The sequence below is a fragment of the Rhipicephalus sanguineus genome, chromosome 8 (assembly GCF_013339695.2).
Source record: "Rhipicephalus sanguineus isolate Rsan-2018 chromosome 8, BIME_Rsan_1.4, whole genome shotgun sequence".
In the NCBI taxonomy this organism is placed as follows: Eukaryota; Metazoa; Arthropoda; class Arachnida; order Ixodida; family Ixodidae; genus Rhipicephalus; species Rhipicephalus sanguineus.
Window position 1 is genome coordinate 14,629,400 of NC_051183.1, and position 20,006 is coordinate 14,649,405.

The 20,006-nt window shown below is 45.5% G+C and overlaps 1 protein-coding gene across 1 annotated transcript in view; it reads right to left on the minus strand.

The window, feature by feature from the left end:
• Positions 1-13,162, minus strand: part of LOC119402607 (venom metalloproteinase antarease-like TtrivMP_A) — a 29,210-nt gene extending 16,048 nt beyond the window's left edge. Inside the window, exons 1-6 of the mRNA XM_037669738.2 lie at positions 12,991-13,162; positions 6,198-6,385; positions 5,045-5,143; positions 2,166-2,277; positions 1,459-1,524; positions 601-716 (exon numbers count right to left, since the gene is read on the minus strand). Coding sequence (XP_037525666.1) covers positions 601-716; positions 1,459-1,524; positions 2,166-2,277; positions 5,045-5,143; positions 6,198-6,385; positions 12,991-13,060 — 651 coding nt within the window. The 5' untranslated portion in view covers positions 13,061-13,162. The remainder of the gene's footprint in view (positions 1-600; positions 717-1,458; positions 1,525-2,165; positions 2,278-5,044; positions 5,144-6,197; positions 6,386-12,990) is intronic.
• Positions 13,163-20,006: the final 6,844 nt, after the last annotated feature.

Genomic DNA, 20,006 nt, shown 5'->3' on the forward strand with positions numbered 1-20,006 from the left:
TGAATAGCAGACAGACTGCTGTTGTCTCTCTGGTAAGATATTCTAGACAAAGTTACCGCAAAATTTGATTAGACTGACTGTGGAAAAACTCGTATGGCGAGTTCTTCCTGCCTGAATCATGACTGCAGGAGGAAACCTTCTTTCACACAGTGCGAACCTATGTGCGTTGCTGTGCCGTACATTTGCCAGAGCTAGAATTATTTCGAGCTTGTTTCATCCATTTCGTCGTTCAGGAAGGTAAATCAGAGCACCAAGAGTGCCTTGCATGTTCACCAATTGGAAATTTAAGCTTACAGTTTATGACAAAGCTCGCAGTCGACTGTACAATACGAGTGAAACTATCATCCGAACGAGCAAAAACTCAAGATTTTCTCATGGAAAATTGTTTAGCAGAAAATTCGTAAACGAGACATGGTGTTTTCGTCAAAACTCAGTCTTTGCGGGAATGAGTACGTTGGTTTCATTTGTCAGTGCTATAGAATTATTTTCTGTGTTGGGCCCCATCTACAAAAGTTGGCGGGTATAAAAAAATAGGGCATCGAATGTGCTGAGAAAATAGCGATAAGTGATTCGTCACATTAAATGTGTTTTTTTACTCACAGCGTTCATGAAGATGCCGATGTAACGGATGAGATCGCCACGTGTTTTGAAGCTGCGGTTGTGCACAGAGTCTGATATGATGACCACTTCGGGACGGACTTTCAAAGTTCCGTTTGCTGCAAATGAGGAATTGTATTCGTGTTAACCGCATGAAAGAAAGCGTGATGTAACAACTCGACACATGTAAAACCTGTTGCGGGACTAGTTGGTGATGCATATTTTTTCTTTTGAAAGATACCCAGCGCTAAACTTTGAACAGAAGGAGCTACACAGAAAGACAAAGTGCTTAAAGTTTAGCGATGGATATCTTCGAAACAGCAACAACAACAACAACAACAACAACAACGACGACGACGACGACGACGACGCATTCACTTACGCTCTGGAGCAGTATTTTTAAGGCAAGTACGCGCGTGCTTGCATTTTGGATGTAGTGGCTAGAAAATTGCAATGTGAGCAATGAAATTCTTGGCAATTAAGGCAAGCAGCAGCAGCAAGAATCATTGCGGTTGCCTGCGATATTTGATATGCAGAAAAAAAGGGTTCGCTGTGGAACCAAAAGAAAATTACTTCATATTTCCGCTCGCTTCACAGAGGATAATATAACGTCGGTGTGAAAAGACGTAAAGCAAAATAATTGAAATAGGTCATATTAAAGTCTTCGTGTGCTTCGACTCCGCAACGTGCACATTTCGAAATAGCCTTGGCGTGTCGTTTCGCATAGTTGTGGTGCGAAATGATACACCTGCTAGTGAAACAGTTACGAATGTTTTCTGTGAAGCCATTTATGTATAGCAGTATAACTATTCTGACTACTATGCATTATTTAAACGCGCATCGTGTCCGGTGAGTACTCACTTAGGTCTTGTTTGGTGACTTCATTGGACGCCACGTCCTCAGCTAGCGATGCGTTGTTACTAAGAACTGCAAAAAAGCAAATATTTCCTTAAACGTCCCCGCCTCGGAATACAAGAACGTCATATCACCAAAAAATCATTTTGCCGAAAGCCATGAGAAGACTTGAAGAGAGTCTTTTAAATATGATTGTCCTTGTCTGTTCAGAAATTGGCGCCACACAAACATGTCTTTATAGAAGAGTCTGGTGTTGGGCCTCTTGGTACATAGCTTGGAAAATCGACGAACTCAGCCTTGAAATACACATACAAAAGAAGAGAAGTGTGGACGACAACACCCAGCGTGTGTGGTCGTCAAAACTTCGGTTCTTGTGTACGTGTCTTTCAAGGCTGGGGTCGTCGATTTTCCAAGCAATGTCTTTATATATCACTTAATGTTCTCAAATAAGTAAAGAACTTTTGACGTGTGCAAATAAACAGCACTCTATGAACTGCTACCGGGTTGTCCGTTTTGCCACGATTAAGGAGATACGGAAATGGAGGGACGGGGGAAGGAGTGGAGAGGTGGGGCGTGCCTATTTTCCAATGCAAGGTAAAAAATTAATAAACATAAAACATAACGTACTATACATAATAACGGCAACAAAGAGAGCAAGCTTGCATCAGGCGATGTTGGATTAAGCATTGAGTGATGTAACATAGTGTGCTTACTAGAATCCAATACGTGAGCGGTCTTGTCCTTGACACGGAAGACCTTGTGCGCGTTTTTGCGTTCTTTATCGTTCATCGGAATGATGCGCAGGTCGTTGTCAAGAATTCCTTCCTGCAAGGAAGCGTACGTCAGGTGGTACTGCAGCAGTAATAGTAATAATAATTCGCCGTGTAAAGACAGAGAGTTTCACAAAAAAGGAAGAAAAAAATTGGCCGCGTATCTGCGTGCTTCGCTGCAAATGTCGTCTAAAGACGATAGAAGAGGCGCTGCGTGAGATATGGACGCCATCTGGCAATACGTCGGGAAACATGAGTGCTGTGTTGCGGGATGGTAGTCCCGGCGCAGCAGCAGGCGAAGACCGGCGGTGACCAATGCGACCGGCGGGGACGCCAGCCAGCCCGAACACGCGGTTTGGCGCGAAGCGCTTAAGCAGAACAAACGTCCGCACTCAACGAGTACTCTCCACACACTCTTTTATTTACACGTCGCCTGGGTAAATCAGGAATGCCAGAGCGGCGCCCCATGGCATTCATACAGTGCAATACGGAACCGAAACCGAAACACAACAATGAGCTCGTGCAGAGGGCACGGAGGAAGACAAGTTTCAGCGCAGTCGCATTTTCAGCGCAGCTTAAGAAACTAGGGTCTCCAGAATTACGTATCTATGCATTTTCTATTAAAGGAACACAGCACCTAATACTTACCTAGTGATGCTGCGCCTCAGATGTGCGTAATGTTTGCTTTTTAATCAACAATGCACACAAGTATGAACCTAGTCATACGTTCAAGGTGGCTGGCCCTTTGGCAAGTGGTTCAACTTTGGCCAGGCGGCTGAATCGAGTGACGTGCCGACAAACAGAAAGACAGACAGAAAGACAGACCAAAATTTCTGCGTTTAAGTTCCCCAAGAAAGACTATCGTCTTTAAAAAGCGAGCCAGCAATTGTTCCCTGACATGGGCACCACGCTCGCTCAACAAATGCGAGAAATAAATGTGGGAGAACGAATGAAGGAGATAAAGGAACAAAATAAAAATAGACAAGAATGCATTTTGTGACGCATCACATTGCATGCAGCGTACGAGCGTTACAGATTCAGTCAACATATCATTACAAGCTTGTGACTGCTTTTATAAAGCATAATAAACCACAGAAATACTTCTTCAATGAGATGCTTATGTGTTCGTACAGTTTTGTTAGCCTCGAAAGAATATGCACCCTCCGCAAGCAAGAACGACAGCCCACTTTGCCAAAAGCAATTGGCTAATGTTTCCAGGAACTAAAATATCGTCCCACAATGTGGCAATGTAACAGGACTTCACAAACTTCTGGTTACGCCAGGACAGATTTCAGTTAGGATCTACGCTCCATCTAGACGTGTACTAGAAGCTGCAAGCAAGTTAACTGCCGTTAAAACTATCCTTATGGGCAAAAAGCTTATATGTACCCGAAATGCACAAGATGTATAGAAAAATGATCTGTAGAGAGAGAGAGAGAGAGATGAAAAGGAAACGCAGGCAGCTAAACCTGGTTCGAGTAACCGGTTTCCTACCCTGCAAAGGGTGATAGGATAGAGGACAGAGGGAAACAGATAAAATAATAATGAAAAAACACGCCCACACATGCACGCACACGCAGGACGTTCCACTCAAAGCCGTTCTGAGAGACCAGTTGAACACGTTTTCTGTAACTAAATGTACTGTAACTGTCTGAAGAGGTAACAAGATAATTATTATGCAGCTCAACTTTTACGGTAGGAAACTTGGGCCAAGCTTGGTTGGGCCAACCAAGCTTGTGAGAGGAACTTGTATTAGAAGTATTCTTTTATATACATATATAAGAAGGCAGGGAAGTAATATGCGTATCTCTGCACTACATAATGCAAAGAAACTGCCAACTGCAACATTTGCTCCCTAGACATAATCACTAAAGCACGTGGTACAGAGCTTGAGGAGTCTCGCGACAAAATTGTGGCTTACGTATGCAGCACGCATCCAGAAAAATCTCATGCTGACCGAGTAGCACGCGAGAAGGCTACCGCGTGACGAGAACATTTCACCATTTTCTAACGGAGGCGGAAGCATAACGCTCGGGGCGCTGTAATGATGCGAATGGCGTCATTTAATCCATAGAGCAGATTCGCGTGCCGATCGCTGCCCTGATGGCACGCGCTCCAAGGATCAGGGACGCACCTCTTACCGTGAGGGTGGTTCTCTTTAATAATGAACCGTTCATCTACGTTTGCTTCGGAACATTAAAGCAACTCAGGACTGCATCAACCGCGTCGCTCAGCGGGGAAGAAGAAACGTCCTACCGTGCCTCAGGGGCGCTTTTCCACAGGAGCAAATGCTTAAAATCCTTCACAGCGGGACGCACTCTCGCACGAAAGCGCCGCGGAGGCGGGCAATCTGCACTGACATCTAGATCTCTCGAGCTTCTGCGAAACCGTTGCGCCTCGTGGCGTGCGATATGGAAACCTTAATTAGAACGCTATGCCGAATATTGAAACGCATAACTGCGTGGAGAGGAGTGGAGCTCGTTCACTTCAAGTTCTTTAATTTTGTCCTGCTGTTTAAAACGAGCCCGTCGGAGGTGCTTCCGATAGCGCGCGGCGTTGCCTGTTCGTACCGGTCCCGACTTAACGAGGCCATGGAAACTTCAGCCCCTCCCGGGGGGACCATAAAACGCACACGGTCTCAGGTGTGATTGCATCGATTTCACCGTTTTTCCTGCCTTTTTCTTTCACTTTTTCTTTTACTTATGTCGTCGACGCGATAGCCGAGGTGGGGTCGAGTTCAGAGGCGCCTGCAGCGCTGCGTTTCGCGTGGACGCGTTCTTGCGTACTTTCGTTTGTCGTCACTTTGGTCTCGTCTTACGTACCACGGTCGTTCGATTGGTATCGCGGTTCCGTCGGATCATGACGCTGACGCCGCCGTGTTCATCCGAGAAGATGTTCTTGCCGATCCTCGTGGTCCGCATCTGCGAAAACGAAGATCAAAAAGAAATGTACACCAAGTCGTAAAGCTTTTATGCGTGACGCGGCCCCTCGCCTGGCAACTACCAAACGTGCGCGTGCTACTTCGCGAAACGACCACAATTGTAACGCTGAGTGTTGAGAGAAACGCCTGTGCTCGCACGGCTTCAGTGGAAATGGCTTAAAAAGGTGTGGTGTGATAGAGCGTGTAGATCACCTAGAAACGCTTATCACTTGGTCTTTACTGTTACGGTTGGCCGCGCAAAACAATCCCACTGGCATTTATATAGTTCACTGCTTGCAGTTATAGTTTGTGTTATATTATATTTCCTATATTATCGTTCCGTAACATTGAGTCGTGTTGTAATCGGTATTGAAGACCTCAAAGTTGTATTTTGCAACTATTTCCGTGATGAGCAAAAGTTCAGTGCGAAACGAAATGAAATCAAGCTTACTTATTGTATTTTGGAAGTATATTATGCAGCAGTTGGGGCGATAAATCAATTGTGTGTGCTTTTGCGAAATAAGAGAAGTATTCGGGAGCTAGTAAAAGCAGTTCAAGTTCAAAGCCTTCCATGACCGCATCTCTCATAGTGAGTAAAGTTGTTGACACTACTCGCACAAAACTATCAACGTCTTTTAATTTTTTTTGCCGAAACCCCTTTGGTTTAGATTAAAGCAGTTGCAAAATAATTTCGCGATTTTTGCTGATTTGACAAAATTGACATAGACTAAGGCGGTAATGTAATTTGGTCTTGTATCAGCGGTAAAATAAGCTTCCTTGTCTGAAACGTGCCCAGCGTGGTAGCAGTCGCTCCGCTTCATATAGGAAGAAAGTAGGCTCGAAGGTGTCACCTGATTGTCCGTACTTGCTTGTAAACGCGTTGCGTTTTCATACGACACTAGCAAATATATGGAGGTACTTTTCTAAAATCCACTTCTGAACGGTTGCATTGACATGCCTAGTGGCGAAATGCTCCAACGGCCTGTCAACGTGCGGCATCAGTCATATTTGCTGTGCATCGCGAGCAACGTATGTAACGAAGATGGCTCACTCACAATCGTGTCTACGGGCTGTCCGTCCTTGAACGTTCTGACCAGAAGCCTCGGAGGCAACACCGAGTCCTGGTGGAGCATCACTTCGTATTCGTTCGTGATTTGGAGAAGCACTGAATTGTCGTCGACTTCCTGCAGTTCAGGGTACACTATGGTCTCGGTGTCGAAGACTGGGATGTAGTAGACTGAGTCTGCAATAAAGAACGCAAGCCAAGTAGTTCATTTTCTACTGATGGTAGCTCATTCATATCGACTATTTATATCATTCACATCAGACATGTCAGACAAAATACAAGAGACGCTTATTACGGTAGTTTACTCGTAATATTGCGAAACAGAAGGCACTAAATCATTGCTATAACAAATTTAATACAGAGGAATGGTTTTTTCCATGGTGTCAGAAATGAGACGTAGACTGGTCTCTTAAAATTTAAGCCTTCACAGATAAATGCCAATTACGAAAAAGAAATAAACCTTATGAAAGCAGGCACAATAGACGCGAGCAAAAATAACTTCAAATTCATGGATACAGAAGCAAAGCAAGGGAAAAATTTTCGATGTCCTCAAATTAAAACTAGTATATTTTAAGTTATAATTATAAGCATCAGTTTCGAAACATTAGGACACTGTGCACTGCCTTATGTTTATAGTTTCATCGTAGAACGTCTAAGGGCATGAATTTCAATTTGCTAAGGCCTTAAATGATGACATATAATAACCTCCATTCACTGTGCCTCAATTGGACGCAGATACCTTAAGTAAACTGGTGTGATTTTTCAGCATACGGTGACATTTATATCCGCGCAAGTTTTCACAAATGTAGTGAACGTGCAAGTAAGGGATGGTTGCCTTAAAGTTAAATATCAACTTCACTAAAAAAAACTTTTAAAACAATCTCTAAACAAACACAATGACACCCCAAACGTTTGACTCGCGCCTTACACCTTGGTATGGTTTGCGGCATGAAAAACAGGGCCATAAGATACGAAGGGTGAAGCTGAACATTCCGAAAATTGTTCCACATAGCTGCGGCACTCTCAATCACATGGAACCTCCGCTGTTGCCGACAGCCCCTTCACTCAGGCTTAAATTTTCACTTGTCTGGTATTTTACTCGGCGCTCGTCTGTGCTTCTCTGTGTTTGCTGTCTTCGTCAAACTCGTGCTGTATTCGTCCAAAGAATGTACCAACTCGCCCAAGTCAAAGTATTATTGAACTTCTCACTTTTCAGCGATTCAAATTTTCACTCTTTTGTCAAAGACAGGAAAAAACCGCTGCTTCTTTATGACATTCTATTGATAAGGCTAGCTAATTGCTGCATGCTATCGAAAAAAAAAACGCATAGAATGCCTTGAACATGCGTTAAGAATCGCAAACACAATTCCTGCCAGAAATTCCTTCATCATCTCCACTTTTTTTACAATGGATTTGCATATTCAGCTGCAGTGTAGGAAATGGACGTCATCCAAGTAAGCACGCAATCTGCGAAAACCTGCGCAGATTGCGCAGGTTTAGAAGAATACCGTCACTGTTTATATAAAACAGCAGGCAGCCTTGAACGCTGCGATCGCTTTGTGTATGTCGTTTTAAGCAGTGACGGTTTCACGGTTAAGAAAGAGTTACGAGCGGATTGAATTAATACTTCGCGCTGCTTCAAAACCGCTGTGGAAACACTTTCGCTTCTGGCATGGATTCACGGCGCAATATTTCATGGTCAGGTGCAAATTCATTTCAAAGTTCCAGCTGGTCACTTACGCTTGCGGCAACGGTTACATTTATCGCCTACCTTGATCTGTATGTGAACGGCCACGTCTCTTCATGGATATCACGCTGCGCCTCTGACTTGGCATATGTTTGTGTGCGGCGAACAGCTTGGCATATTAGTATAAATTCCAGTTTCTCTACCGTTACTAGTGTAATATCACCAACAACTATGGAGTTTTTCGACGTAAGTGTGGCGTTTTGCAGTCTGTCATTTTGTAATATTTGCATAAAGTACGTAAAGTGAACGGTTTGTTTCCTGTACGATAAAGAACGTCGGCACAACGAGACTCGTTACTGTTTCTGACAAGTAAACGTATTTTAAACTATGGCAGCTGATTGTTTGTTTTACTACGAGATAAGCTGTGTAGTCAGGAGCGCGTTCGCAAACAAGACACAGGACTAGAAGAAAGTAGACGAAGAATGTGTCGCCTGCATCAGTCTAGTCTTGCGTCTTGTTTGCGCTGATGACCATGAGTATATTCCAGCTTGCCCAATTTGGTACCTTATTAAAGTTGCTGTTTTTCGCTACTAAGAAAGAGGAGTTCAGGGAATCAAATCCCAAATGTTCTTGAAGATGTTTGCCGCTCAAGGTGGTAATAATACGAATGTTTCTTATAAAAACTGATCAAGAGCTTCTCCAAAGGGTGGCACATTTATTACGCATCACGTAAGCTGTCATATCACGCGTATGCAGGTAACTTGAATGCAATCACGACCCGCAGGTCGCGGGATCGAATTCCGAAAGCGGCAGCCGCATTTCGATGGAGGCGGAATGCTAGAAGCCCGTGTGCTTAGATTTAGCTGCACGTTAAAGAACACAGGTAGATATTTGTGGAGCCCTCCACTACGGTGTGTCTCACAATCATATTGTGGTGTTTAGACTTAAAACCCCAATAATATTATATATATTACTGTAATTGAGAAAGGTAATCGTCGCAGCATCTAATTCTGTTGTACAGAACACCTTAACTTCATTTCTGTGGTCGCACTTTCTCACCCCTTTGTGCGAAACAGTTTGTAGTGCACTGCAGCCCGGCGCTCTTTTAAGGCCAACCTTTCATTACGTTCTAACTTGTAAACGCCATCTAGCTGATATATCTTTGTTTAATTTAAGACAAAAACATTTTTTTTTAGTGCGTAAAAAGTCGAAGGCAATTAATGTGATAGGACATAGCTCGCGCAAATCAACTTCGTATCTTTCAACTCCTCCCCCCCCCCCCCCCCCCCCCCCCGACGGAAATATATATTTCAGTCAAGGGTGAAGTCAGCTCCCCTGAACTGACGCCGCTTCTCAGGAGGTGAGAACCATATTATGATTCTTGCACAAGCTTCGCGTGAGATCATATATCAGTACACGTTTAACAAGAAAGATATTTTCAAAAACTTTGAAAATACGCAGACGGTAAATTCTAGACCAAATGTAAAAATTTCCCAGTAGAACGTAGCGTGTATTAGCGCGGTACGTAAAAGAAAAGGACACGACACAGACGTAGAGATAACGTGTTGTGTCCCTTTCTTTTATGTACCGCGCTAATACACGCTACGTTCATGGATAACCAACTCGCCCGATCAGCAACCCTTCCCAGAAGAGCGCGCCTCAACACACAAAAAATGAAAGACATTTACAACGTCTCGCTGCCAGCATCATTCGTGCCTCACTTTTCATCAATACCAGGCAGCAGTTCACTGAGCCAGGAAAAAGATAATAAGCTTTTAAAAGCACGGTTTACCAGCCCGCGTAGTTTCACTTTTACTTTATAGTGACTCCGTGGTGCTTTGGTCGGGTAGTGGGTAGGGGTGTGCGAATATCAAATTTTTCGAATACGAATCGAATACGAATATCCACCTTCGAATATCGAATCGAATATCGAATATCAAAGGAAAAATGTCTCCACAGTAACAATATTTTATTTAACATGTAGCTATTAAAAAAAAGAAACATTAACAGCTTGACTGGCAACAAAACATACACTGCTATCTCCAGAACACAATGTCCAGGCTAGCACAATGCACATCACAACGCAAGGAAATATCACGGCACAATGAAAGTAATGACTGCATGTTATCATGAAGAAATATGAGTTGCTCCACATGATCAGGCAGCAGGCGCTCCCTTTTAACAGAGACGCCCCCCCCTCCCTGCCACTGAAAAGGCACGCTCGCTTGGAACACAAGTGGCTGATATAGGGAGGTACATGGGGCAAAGCTTTTCCAGACTGGGGTATCTGAAGGTGCCTACAGTCCGCCACCAGTCACGTGGGCCACTGTCTTTCTACAGAAGTGGTCCCGCATAGTGAACGAGTGGTAGTGCGGCACGTTACGGCCGCATAATATTGAAAATGTACGGTTACATGATCGCCAACAGCGCCGCACGTCGGAGATGAACCAGCAATAAATCATACTTATTGGGGCGCTCGTCGCAGGCAGAGATCGTGCCTCCGTGTACTTACGATGTTTATCGCTCCTCTTGGCAACGTTTTTAGCTATACGAACGCAGAAAAAATGTGGAAGACGAGTTATCTTATGCATGATAATTGAATCGCATATTCGAATTTTTCGAATATTCGAAGTTATCGAATATTCGAAACTTTTCGAATACACGATTTTCGAATCGAATACGAATACTTCGAATGTAATATTCGACGAATATTCGAAACTTTCGAATATTCGCACACCCCTAGTAGTGGGACTTTAATGAGAAGAATATTTGAAAGCAACCTTGGGCAAGATGCTTCGTGTATCGATTGGTGATAAAAAAAGAAAACGCGTGCTTCGATTTCCTGACTCTCCTTTTCTCGCCAAATCATTTTGTATTATTTTTTCTTTATTTCATTCTTCTCGTGATCTCTGTGTGGGTTGCGATTCTCTCTTGAGATACCATTTCCATGGTATTGGGAATGGTGTATATCTCTTGCCATTACATTTCAAATCTTGCTGCCAGTGAGGCGGTCTGCGTTCGTGTGATAGCCTTCAGGGCTGTTCACCATCTCCAGTCCTAATATCGTACACACAGTTTGAGACGAACCGCCAATACCTAACTTATCTTTTCCTATCAGTGAGTCGTAGCCCTGGTGTGGCGCAATTTGTAAGCATATCAACAACGGTAGACGGGTGAATTTGGTGATATCTCCGCTTCGAGTTAGAGCGGTAGGAAGTGGCGCCACTTGTTCAGGCTGAAAATTCTAACACTGAAGAGATCAGAAAAAGAAAAGAAAACAAAACAAAAAAACGTCGGGGCGCCGGTAGAGGTACTGAAAGTTGCCGTACATCTTAGCTTGCGTCCTGTATGGCGCGTGGTGTTTTTAAGGTCACAGCACCCCTAATGGGACAGACAACTGAGAAACGCACAGAAAACGGAAAGAAATTATTCATGAAAGGTTCCTCTATCATCAGACTTTTCCTTCACGAGACCGGAACGTTCTCATATTCATTGTAATCTGCTGCGGTTACTTTTGCATTCAAGTATTTAACTGGGTCGTGTTTTGTGTTAAAGTAATGAAATCTTTTTTGGTCGTTGTTATTGAAGTGCTGCGTTACTGCGCCTATAGTTTAGTGGGTGTGTCTGGAACTTGCATGATGTCATGTGGCAATATACTTTACTAAAGAAGGATGATCTGCTGATTCTCTCATTTTATCTGTAAGTAAAACGACATCTGTACTGAACACTACGCTATTGGTTTGCCGGGTTGTTCATCGGCTTCTCTCTAGTTTTCTGCTCTTTTCTTACTGAAGCAAAACGCCAGTTGAAAGTCATAAAAAGGACCTAGTTGAAGCTGTCATGCTTGCATTTTCAGTGCATCCACGTTACAAGAGGAACGAAGTGTAGTAATTTTGTGGCGTAGAACTTTGTCGAGATTGCTGAACATTTTGGTCTGGTTTTTGTTCCTCTGAAGTCTGCCAAAAAAATTACACAACCATTACTGCAAGCCACGTAACATCAAGTGGGTTTTCGTGAATAATAATTGAAAACGCGCTTTGTGTGTAAATGAGCTCTCAAACACAGAAAAGTTAATGCAAACGCTCTTTTGACAAATGATGTATGACCGTCTTGCATGTGTATAACGTACCCTTGCTTCTTTGTATAACTCGTTCTAACTCTTCTCTGGTTTCTCGGTTGACCAATATAAGTGCAATACAAGTATTAACTCAAAGACATCGCACGCGCCATGGAGCCTCTCGCCAATTCTCGCACCGCGATCACATTATCACCTTCGGCGCTTTTTAAAACGAATAAGGGTAACGTTTGATATTAAGACTAGCCGACTTCCACATTTATTTGAGTGGCAACTGTTGGAGCGACTTCACTTGTGGCAGGAAGGCGAAGTTGCATAAGTAACAACTGGGGGGCAAAGGCTGCACTGATGAATACGTAGCTGTCTAGGAAGCATGCACTACAAAATGCAGATGGGGCTGGCAATTTTCCAAATGTATGCATTGTCCAGCAAGAAATGCAGCATGCCTGCATGACCCGGAATATTTCAGGTTGACAGGCAGTCCGGTAGCCCCTGCTCTTTGAATTGATTATCGGTGGGCTATCTTGATTCATCTGTAGGAAATATATTTCGTGGGCGTGTTTATGCTTGCTTACTTCAAAATATGGCGGCGCAAGGTCAAGAACGTGTAAAAAAGATCAACATATGCGTACTTAACTTGGTGTCCTATGGCCTTGTCCTTTACGATGCAGTGTTACGGTTTCTTTATTCTTTCTGTTTTCGTTACACGTGAGCTGGGCTTAACGATACTGAAATTAGATTATGAGGGATAAGGGCTGAAAAATTTATCTACAACATTAAGTTTTGTTCATTGTGGCCTAACCACTTGGGGAGAGTGCTATTATTAGTATAGCGCGATGAATTTCGAATCAACTGCCGCCTGTCTCAATTCGTTACGCCCATGAACAAAACAGAACTAGTACCCTCGCCTCCTACTCCTCCTAACTTGGCCATATCGTTTGTTTATATCAATGCACGAGCGGCACGGAATCTCGCTGACTGATACCAGACACTGACAAAGAGGAAATCTTTGCCCCTCACCTGTTGGTGCGGACGCCACCAGCGCCACGCAGCAGGCGGCGAAAGCGGCCTGGGCCGCTCGAAGACCCATAATCCCAGTGAGTGCGCTTGGCTGACTTCCGAGCGACTGAAGATCCTCGCCGGTTTCCCCAGCAGCGGGGATAGGCCTGAGGGCCGCCGCTTAGCGTTGTCGCCGGCGTTGTCGTCGCCGAGCCCGACGGAGATGGCGGTGGCGGCGGAGGGACAAGGCCAGCCGAGGTCGTCCCCTTTCAAAACCGCTCTTGGAGCAGCGCCTTGTTGCAGCGACAAAAATCACCCGACGTTTTTTTGCGAGTTGTCGGTGCTAAACGAATAAAAGCGCGCCGGAAGGTAAAAAGGCACAAGTGGAGCGCGATACTGGGGCGATTTCGCCGCGAAACCAGGAGCTCGGCAGGCTCGAAAAGATTCCGTGACGGAGGAGGAGAAGGCTCGACTCTTCGATCGCCGAGACTGCTAGCATCGGGACACCTCTCAGTGTATCGATGCAGTTATAAGCCTGTTGAAACTGCGACTCTCAGCAGACGCGATTATCGAGCACGTAGCACGTTTTGTCTCTAATCTGAAGCGGACAGTGGTCGGATGGGGAGCTTGGGGAGCTTATATGCACTTCGCGATGAGTTGTTGCGAAAACGAAGAAGAAAAAAAAAAGGAGAGGAAATCGACGTTCGAAACACGTGTTTTGTGTTGTTTTTGTGCTCGGTTAATATGAAACCCCCATTTCCACATGCGAACACCTATGTACTATCTCTCTAAGTACGCGTACGTTGCTTGAGGGCAGCCGAGAGAGAGGCGGCTGCTGGCGGAGGGTACATTCGCGTCAAAAAGTCACGAGATTTAGTATGGTTGCAAGAAAGAGTTGCGTCACAGACAGATGCCCCCGACTACGTGTCAAAGGTGATTCCCCGAGGCTTGGCAGAGAAAGCGTGCCTTTTCTAACCTGTTGACTTATTGAGCCTGTTCAATAAGCCGATGCAGACTTCTTTCTTGAGTGGTCGGTTTAAGACTTCCAGTCTTTCATCTCCTTCGCGTAAACAGATACTCCACCTGACTCATGAGCTGCAGTACTGACGCGTGCTTGCTTTTAGCTTGCATTCGACTTGTGACAGCGGTCGCCCACAGTGTCCTGAGCAACTTAAGCCATTCGTGCCTTTCCGCAAGAACGTTGCACGAAGTCAAATTTTTGTGAGCAACAATGTTTTTTTTCTACTGAATTTGCAACGCTGCTTGAAGTGGCCTTATTCACTGAAGATTGAGTGCTTTTCTTACTCCATCTGCGGCTCTGAGTTCTGCAATGCGCGTGATCTCAGCGATGAACAAGAAGATGGACCCTTGCGAGTTGGGCAAGCTGCAACGTTTGTCTAATGCCTAACTTCTCCCTGCATGTACAGGTGCTTGCTCGCAGGCTTGGTACGACACTCCGGAAAAGGCGTTGCGAGACTTATCGAGGAAACCATGACTTCAAGGCATTCCACGCAGTGATCTCAGCGGGAATCTGTGAGCTTGTGTGGTCAGGAAATGCTGACAGAAGATTATGGATTATTCGAAAACAAATCGCGCGTCATGCCGATGGCCGTATATTGCTTCTGAACATACCTGGAACGTGGCAGTTGGTTATGGAACATCTCCATGCAGGAAAAGAAGTTATGACGCTGAGGGTTTCCGCGTCATGCTTGATTTAAGATGGTGATATATGAGCCATGTTGCAGAAGTACCTATGCGTAAGCTTGCTCATTATTGTTGATATAGTGAACAGATGTGTTGTACAAAGACTACCAGTCGTAGTGTGCATCAAGTTGGTACCGGACACCTAGAAGTTTTAGAACCTCCGTGCCTCAGTAGCACTGACCAGGGCGTCGAGCGAGTAATCTTGACGTCGTGGCTTTATTACTGGCCGTGGTTAGTACATATAAAGGGGAGAAAAAATATTTGAGCTTGTATGTACAACAGACTCTCATACTGAAATGTATTGTTAGACAAAATTTATGCCGATCCCAATGCCGTACATATTATTAGTAAATGCGGCCAGCCAATCGCAAAAATGACTCACGAACGAGATGAGTAAATTCGGCTTCTGATGCATTTATATTATAAATGCGTTAAACCAGGGTTCACACGACGGTTTAAGTCCGCGGACGAGCATCACGGGGTACAGTGTCATACAATCACGGCACGCCCGTCTACGGAATTTGACCTTTCATGCTGATTCACGTTGGAAACTTTCTCGATGGCTTGGAATATCGGTGCTAAAAAGACAGCATCGTGACAGCTACAAAAAACAAAAAACAAACAAACACTGATTTCGTTTTTATTACTAACATAGAGTCGACCAGTGGTCATGCATTCTTCTTGTATGACAATTTGCAAAGTTTGAATTTACGAAAATGTGAAGTCAATATGCCCAAACTTCACCAATATACTTACAATGGGACATAACATAAAGCTGGGTGTTTCGTGCCAAAAATATTAAACACGCATTGGAATAATGTGTATGTATCTGGAATCTAATCCTTCGACTGTATATTGTCAAGAGACGGACATCGTGCCAACAACAAATGTTTGGTGGCGACTAATATAAAATTTCATTCTGCTATATGACAGAGCCTTCACATGCAATGTTCGCAAATCATTGAGCTCTTCTGCCGCCATCTCCCGAAATAACAACAAAATAATTTTGGACAACCATTCTTAATATCTACAAGTGCTTATATTTTGTGACGAGTGGGGGACATTTTTGACTGAAAGCGGAATTTGGAGAGAGAGGAAGACGAAAGTGCGTGTGTGGTGCGCACCGGCGCCGCTCGTGAGGGAGCGCGAGGAAAAGGATTTGGAACGCTCGAGCAGCATTATAGTTCTTATCTAATTTCTCTCCTTTTTATTTTTTAGCCAGCGTTGTGTAAACCATTTACATTATAAAGTACAGTGTGGCCAATCCCCCTTGTGGGTATGTGCCAAGATCTAGGCGACAAGACAAGACAAGACAAGTCGGGCCGAAGCAGTCAGTGCAGCAGTGGCAGAACGAGGGTTCGTGGCGGCTACCAGCCCGTTGCGGCGCTCAACCTGTCACGGGTGGACTGCGGACGGACTCGGGCGACGAGCTGCGCCAGGCGACGACGGTGCTTGCGGTCACGGTCGAGACCTGCGGGCAAGCGGGCGGTTGCGCGGAGCGCCGAGCCGGGAAAGCTGAGCAGTGCTGGGCCGGACTACCGGTATTCTCGGTAGTGGCCGAGCACGGGTCTGGCCATCCACCACGTAGCGAGGCGGCCGTCCCATCGACTGCCGTCGTGGTGGTTCATCAACCCCGCGGCGTCACACACATGAGACACGGCGACACGTCGGACCATCTCGCCGACAGCGACGTGTGAGTGGGTCACGTCGAGTGGTGCGCGAACTAGATGCGCTGTGTCAGGGCCGCGAGAGCCGTGCAGTGCATGTACTAGAACGCTAGAGACGGTTGTACCGGCAAAGGTTTTGAGTTTATGTATCTAGTTAGACCATCTATGTATTTATGTCCATGTGTATAAACGTCCTGTCTTTGTCTGTGCCCCATCCCTTGTCGGTTGAGCGCCTAGGCCCACACTAACATCTCACAAATTGTGTGACAACAAACTGAATATTCCAGTGAAACTAATGTCTCTTAAACCGTCAGATTGGTTGAAGAGAGGCATCCGATCATCCGTCAGATTGGTATGATTGCCCCTCTTCAGCCGTCAGAACTACGACAGATTGTGAAGGTTAGCTATGAATTAAAACTTCGTACATGGTTTTACTATAGTATCCTCGGTAGCCACTCAGAAGACGAAAATCTTGCTTATAGTTCAAGATAAGCAGCATTTTCTCTAAGCTTGAGGGAAACATATTGTTACACTTATTTGAAGTGATAAACTGGACAGATGAACACTGCCAGAAATGGGCAGAACGAACCATGACAGCGCTATGGGTCGTCACGCTTTTCTAAACTGCCACGCGTGCTTCTTTTTCTATGTTTATGTAACCGGTCCGCTACAAGTATAATCACTTTCTTGGGCAAACCGCGCCCGAATGTCTGGGAACCTTCCAGATTATTTCAGAATCTTCTTATAGGCTTGAGCGCGCAAACGCGAACAGCTGAGTTCATTCTGGAAATAACGCTGCCACCAGCGATAAGGCTCGAATGTTCGATGCCGCATGTAAAATGCAGACACGCCTTAACGCTGAGGCCGCTATGAGTGTGCAGCGTGTATTGCCGTAGTTTGAGTTTTCATTTCCCGGCCACAAGTTCGGCCAAATAAAGAGTTTCTTCTTGAACACGCCGACTGCTGTCTTCGTCGACGTCGCGACCCCGTGACAATATCATCGGAGTGCTAATATCTCAAATTAGTGAAACCAAGTAGCCTGGCTTTCTGCTTTAGCTTTGAAGAGAGACCGACAGAGAAAGAAGCAAGAAAAGGCAGGGAGTTTCACCAGACGCACGTCCGGTCTGCTGCCCTGCGCAGGGGAAAAGGACAAAGGGGCGAAGAGAGAGATAGAAGAGCAGAGGGAGGGGGACAGAATCACGTGGGGGAGCACATCAAGTCTTCTGGCGGTGGCACAGATGTGCTGACTTTAGGCAATTCAGCAGCGCTTTCATTGCCTTCTGTGCCTTCGAGGCGCATGTCCATGGTTCTAGAATCTCAGTTGCAGAAAGTGGTCTCGAGTCCAGTTGATTGAAAAGCACCCGGAGCAGGCATTGCTGAGAGCCATAGCGAACGCAGCTGCACAAGACGTGCTCAACTGTCTCTTCCGTGCGGTAGGATTCACATGTAGAGGACTCTGCCATTCCGATGCGAAACGAGTACACCTTTGTGAGTGCAACACCCATCCAAAGGCAGCATAATCGCTTCGCACCAGGGCGGAAAATTCACGATGGTAGTTGTAGCTTTGACGAAGGATCAAGTTCATGCAGATGACATTTTTGGAAGGTAGGAGACGAGCGAAAAGTACCTGTAAGGTTCCGATCGAGCAGATAAAGTTGTCTTACCGCATCTGTCCTTGATAGAGGAATCGCAACCACTGGAATTCCTTCATGGGCTGATCGCGCTGCGTCGTAGGCTAACTGATTACAAGCAATACCGGTATGGCCTGGTAGCGATTAATATATAATATCGTGTCCGTTTACTTGAGCTTGATGGCGAAGGATTGGTGACTTTGAAGGATTTCATTCATTGTGAATACTATGTCTGTAATTAAGCGAAAACATATGGTAGAATTATAAACAACAGCTTTTCTTATTTGCTGAAACTGCTTGTCAATAATATTTTTCTTTATTTTTTTTAAAATAGAAGATCATAGGCGCCTCTGACATTCATACTGCGTGACCTTTGAACCAAGAGTGCAGGATTTTACAACAGACAGGCGCGAAGATTGATCTCAAGCATCACGCAGCGCGCAAAGAGGGTCGAGTTTATTGGAGCATGCCCTGCGAATTGCCCAGGTTAAAACGCCCGAAGCGTCAACGTGGCTCTCGTAGGCATTTTGACTTCACACGTGTCCACGATAAGAAGGCAGCTGCGCAATGTCGACGGTGCCCGGCATGCAAGACGCGCGGCTGCGTTAAACCATCATCGCGGATCGGCGGACGAAGGGCGGCGTAGTTGGTTTATGCGCAAGCCTTCTAACCCGACAACTGCTTTAGACAAAATACGCGTGCTTGCCTCGATACGTGCACGACGGGTTGTAGTGAAGGAGGGGTTTAGGTAAACGGGGTATATACCGTTCATCTGTGCCTTTGCGGCGTCGAAGAGCTCTCGTACTTCATCTGTCGTCAGGATCAGTTTCTCTCTTCTTTCTTATCAATCTGTGCTCCCCAGAGACTCACGCAGCCGCCTCCTTCTCTTTCTGCCCGATGAAACCACGTGCAATGCTGGGCTGCGTCCTACTTTGTATTCAAGCCCGCGAATCGCCGATTCTCCGGTGCCGCCGTACGCACACCCGGAGGAGCAGAATTCCTTGGACAGAGAACGCCGCGAATCTAAAGAACGTGTTTTACCGCCGGCAAAATGGTGCGCCTGCGCGGTTAGGTAGGGGGGGGGGGGGGAGCGCCTTTGACTTGGAGAGAGCGAAGTAGCGGGAGGCAGCGAAAACAAAGTGACTCTTGTGGAAACCACTTCCTCGATTGCGCGTGTTACTTCTCGTACGTTGCGGAGGCGCGTGCATCGAGGTGGGCGAGGGTGTAAGAGGGAAGAGTGGTGAGGAAATTGGTGACGTGTCGCACGTGACTTCCTCAAACTTCGCGTGCTTCGACGGTGGAGAAGGGAGTAGAATGTAGGAAGCGTAACCGATGCTAGAATGGTTGTGCAATAGACGTCACAATAACAAGAGAGGGAGAGAGTGAAAGAGAGAGTCAAAGAACGATAAGGATTACGACGTGTCGTTCAAGAAGCTTGTTATCCTTCTTTTTTTTTTTGTTGCGTGTTGGCTAAGATGGGCTAGGTGGGGTGGGCAGGCGTGGATTGTGCCGAGAAATTCTCGTGACACAGTCGTCATATTCACGTTGCCTCTAACTCTCTCGCCGTGTTTACGACCGCCTTTACATGCAGATGATCTTTGGTTTCAGGGTAGTGACCGAAGTCTCTGCCTCAAATGAGGAAATAACGAGGGATTAAGTTGCTCTCATGAACAACATAAGAACATAAAATCTGCGGCCAATTAGATTCATATCTCGTGTCAACACCCTCCCACGTTTGACCTTAAGTCGTGTGGTCGAATTACGCGGTCGCCTAATTATTGACTTCGATTAGGTTGGCCGCGTCGTTTATTGTGTGAGATTGACGGTATTAGAAGCGACGAGTGGCCTGGCAAAATTATGCGGCAACGGGTGTCATGGCACATTGCCACAATTGGCATGCTTGTGACATGTCTCTTCTGACAAACAAACGCTAACGTTGCTATGGAAACATCGGGAAAAAGGCTAGCTTTCTGGCACATCTTCGTAAATCGATGAAGGATTGGGTTTGCGTTGCCACATTCAGATCACGTTTTAT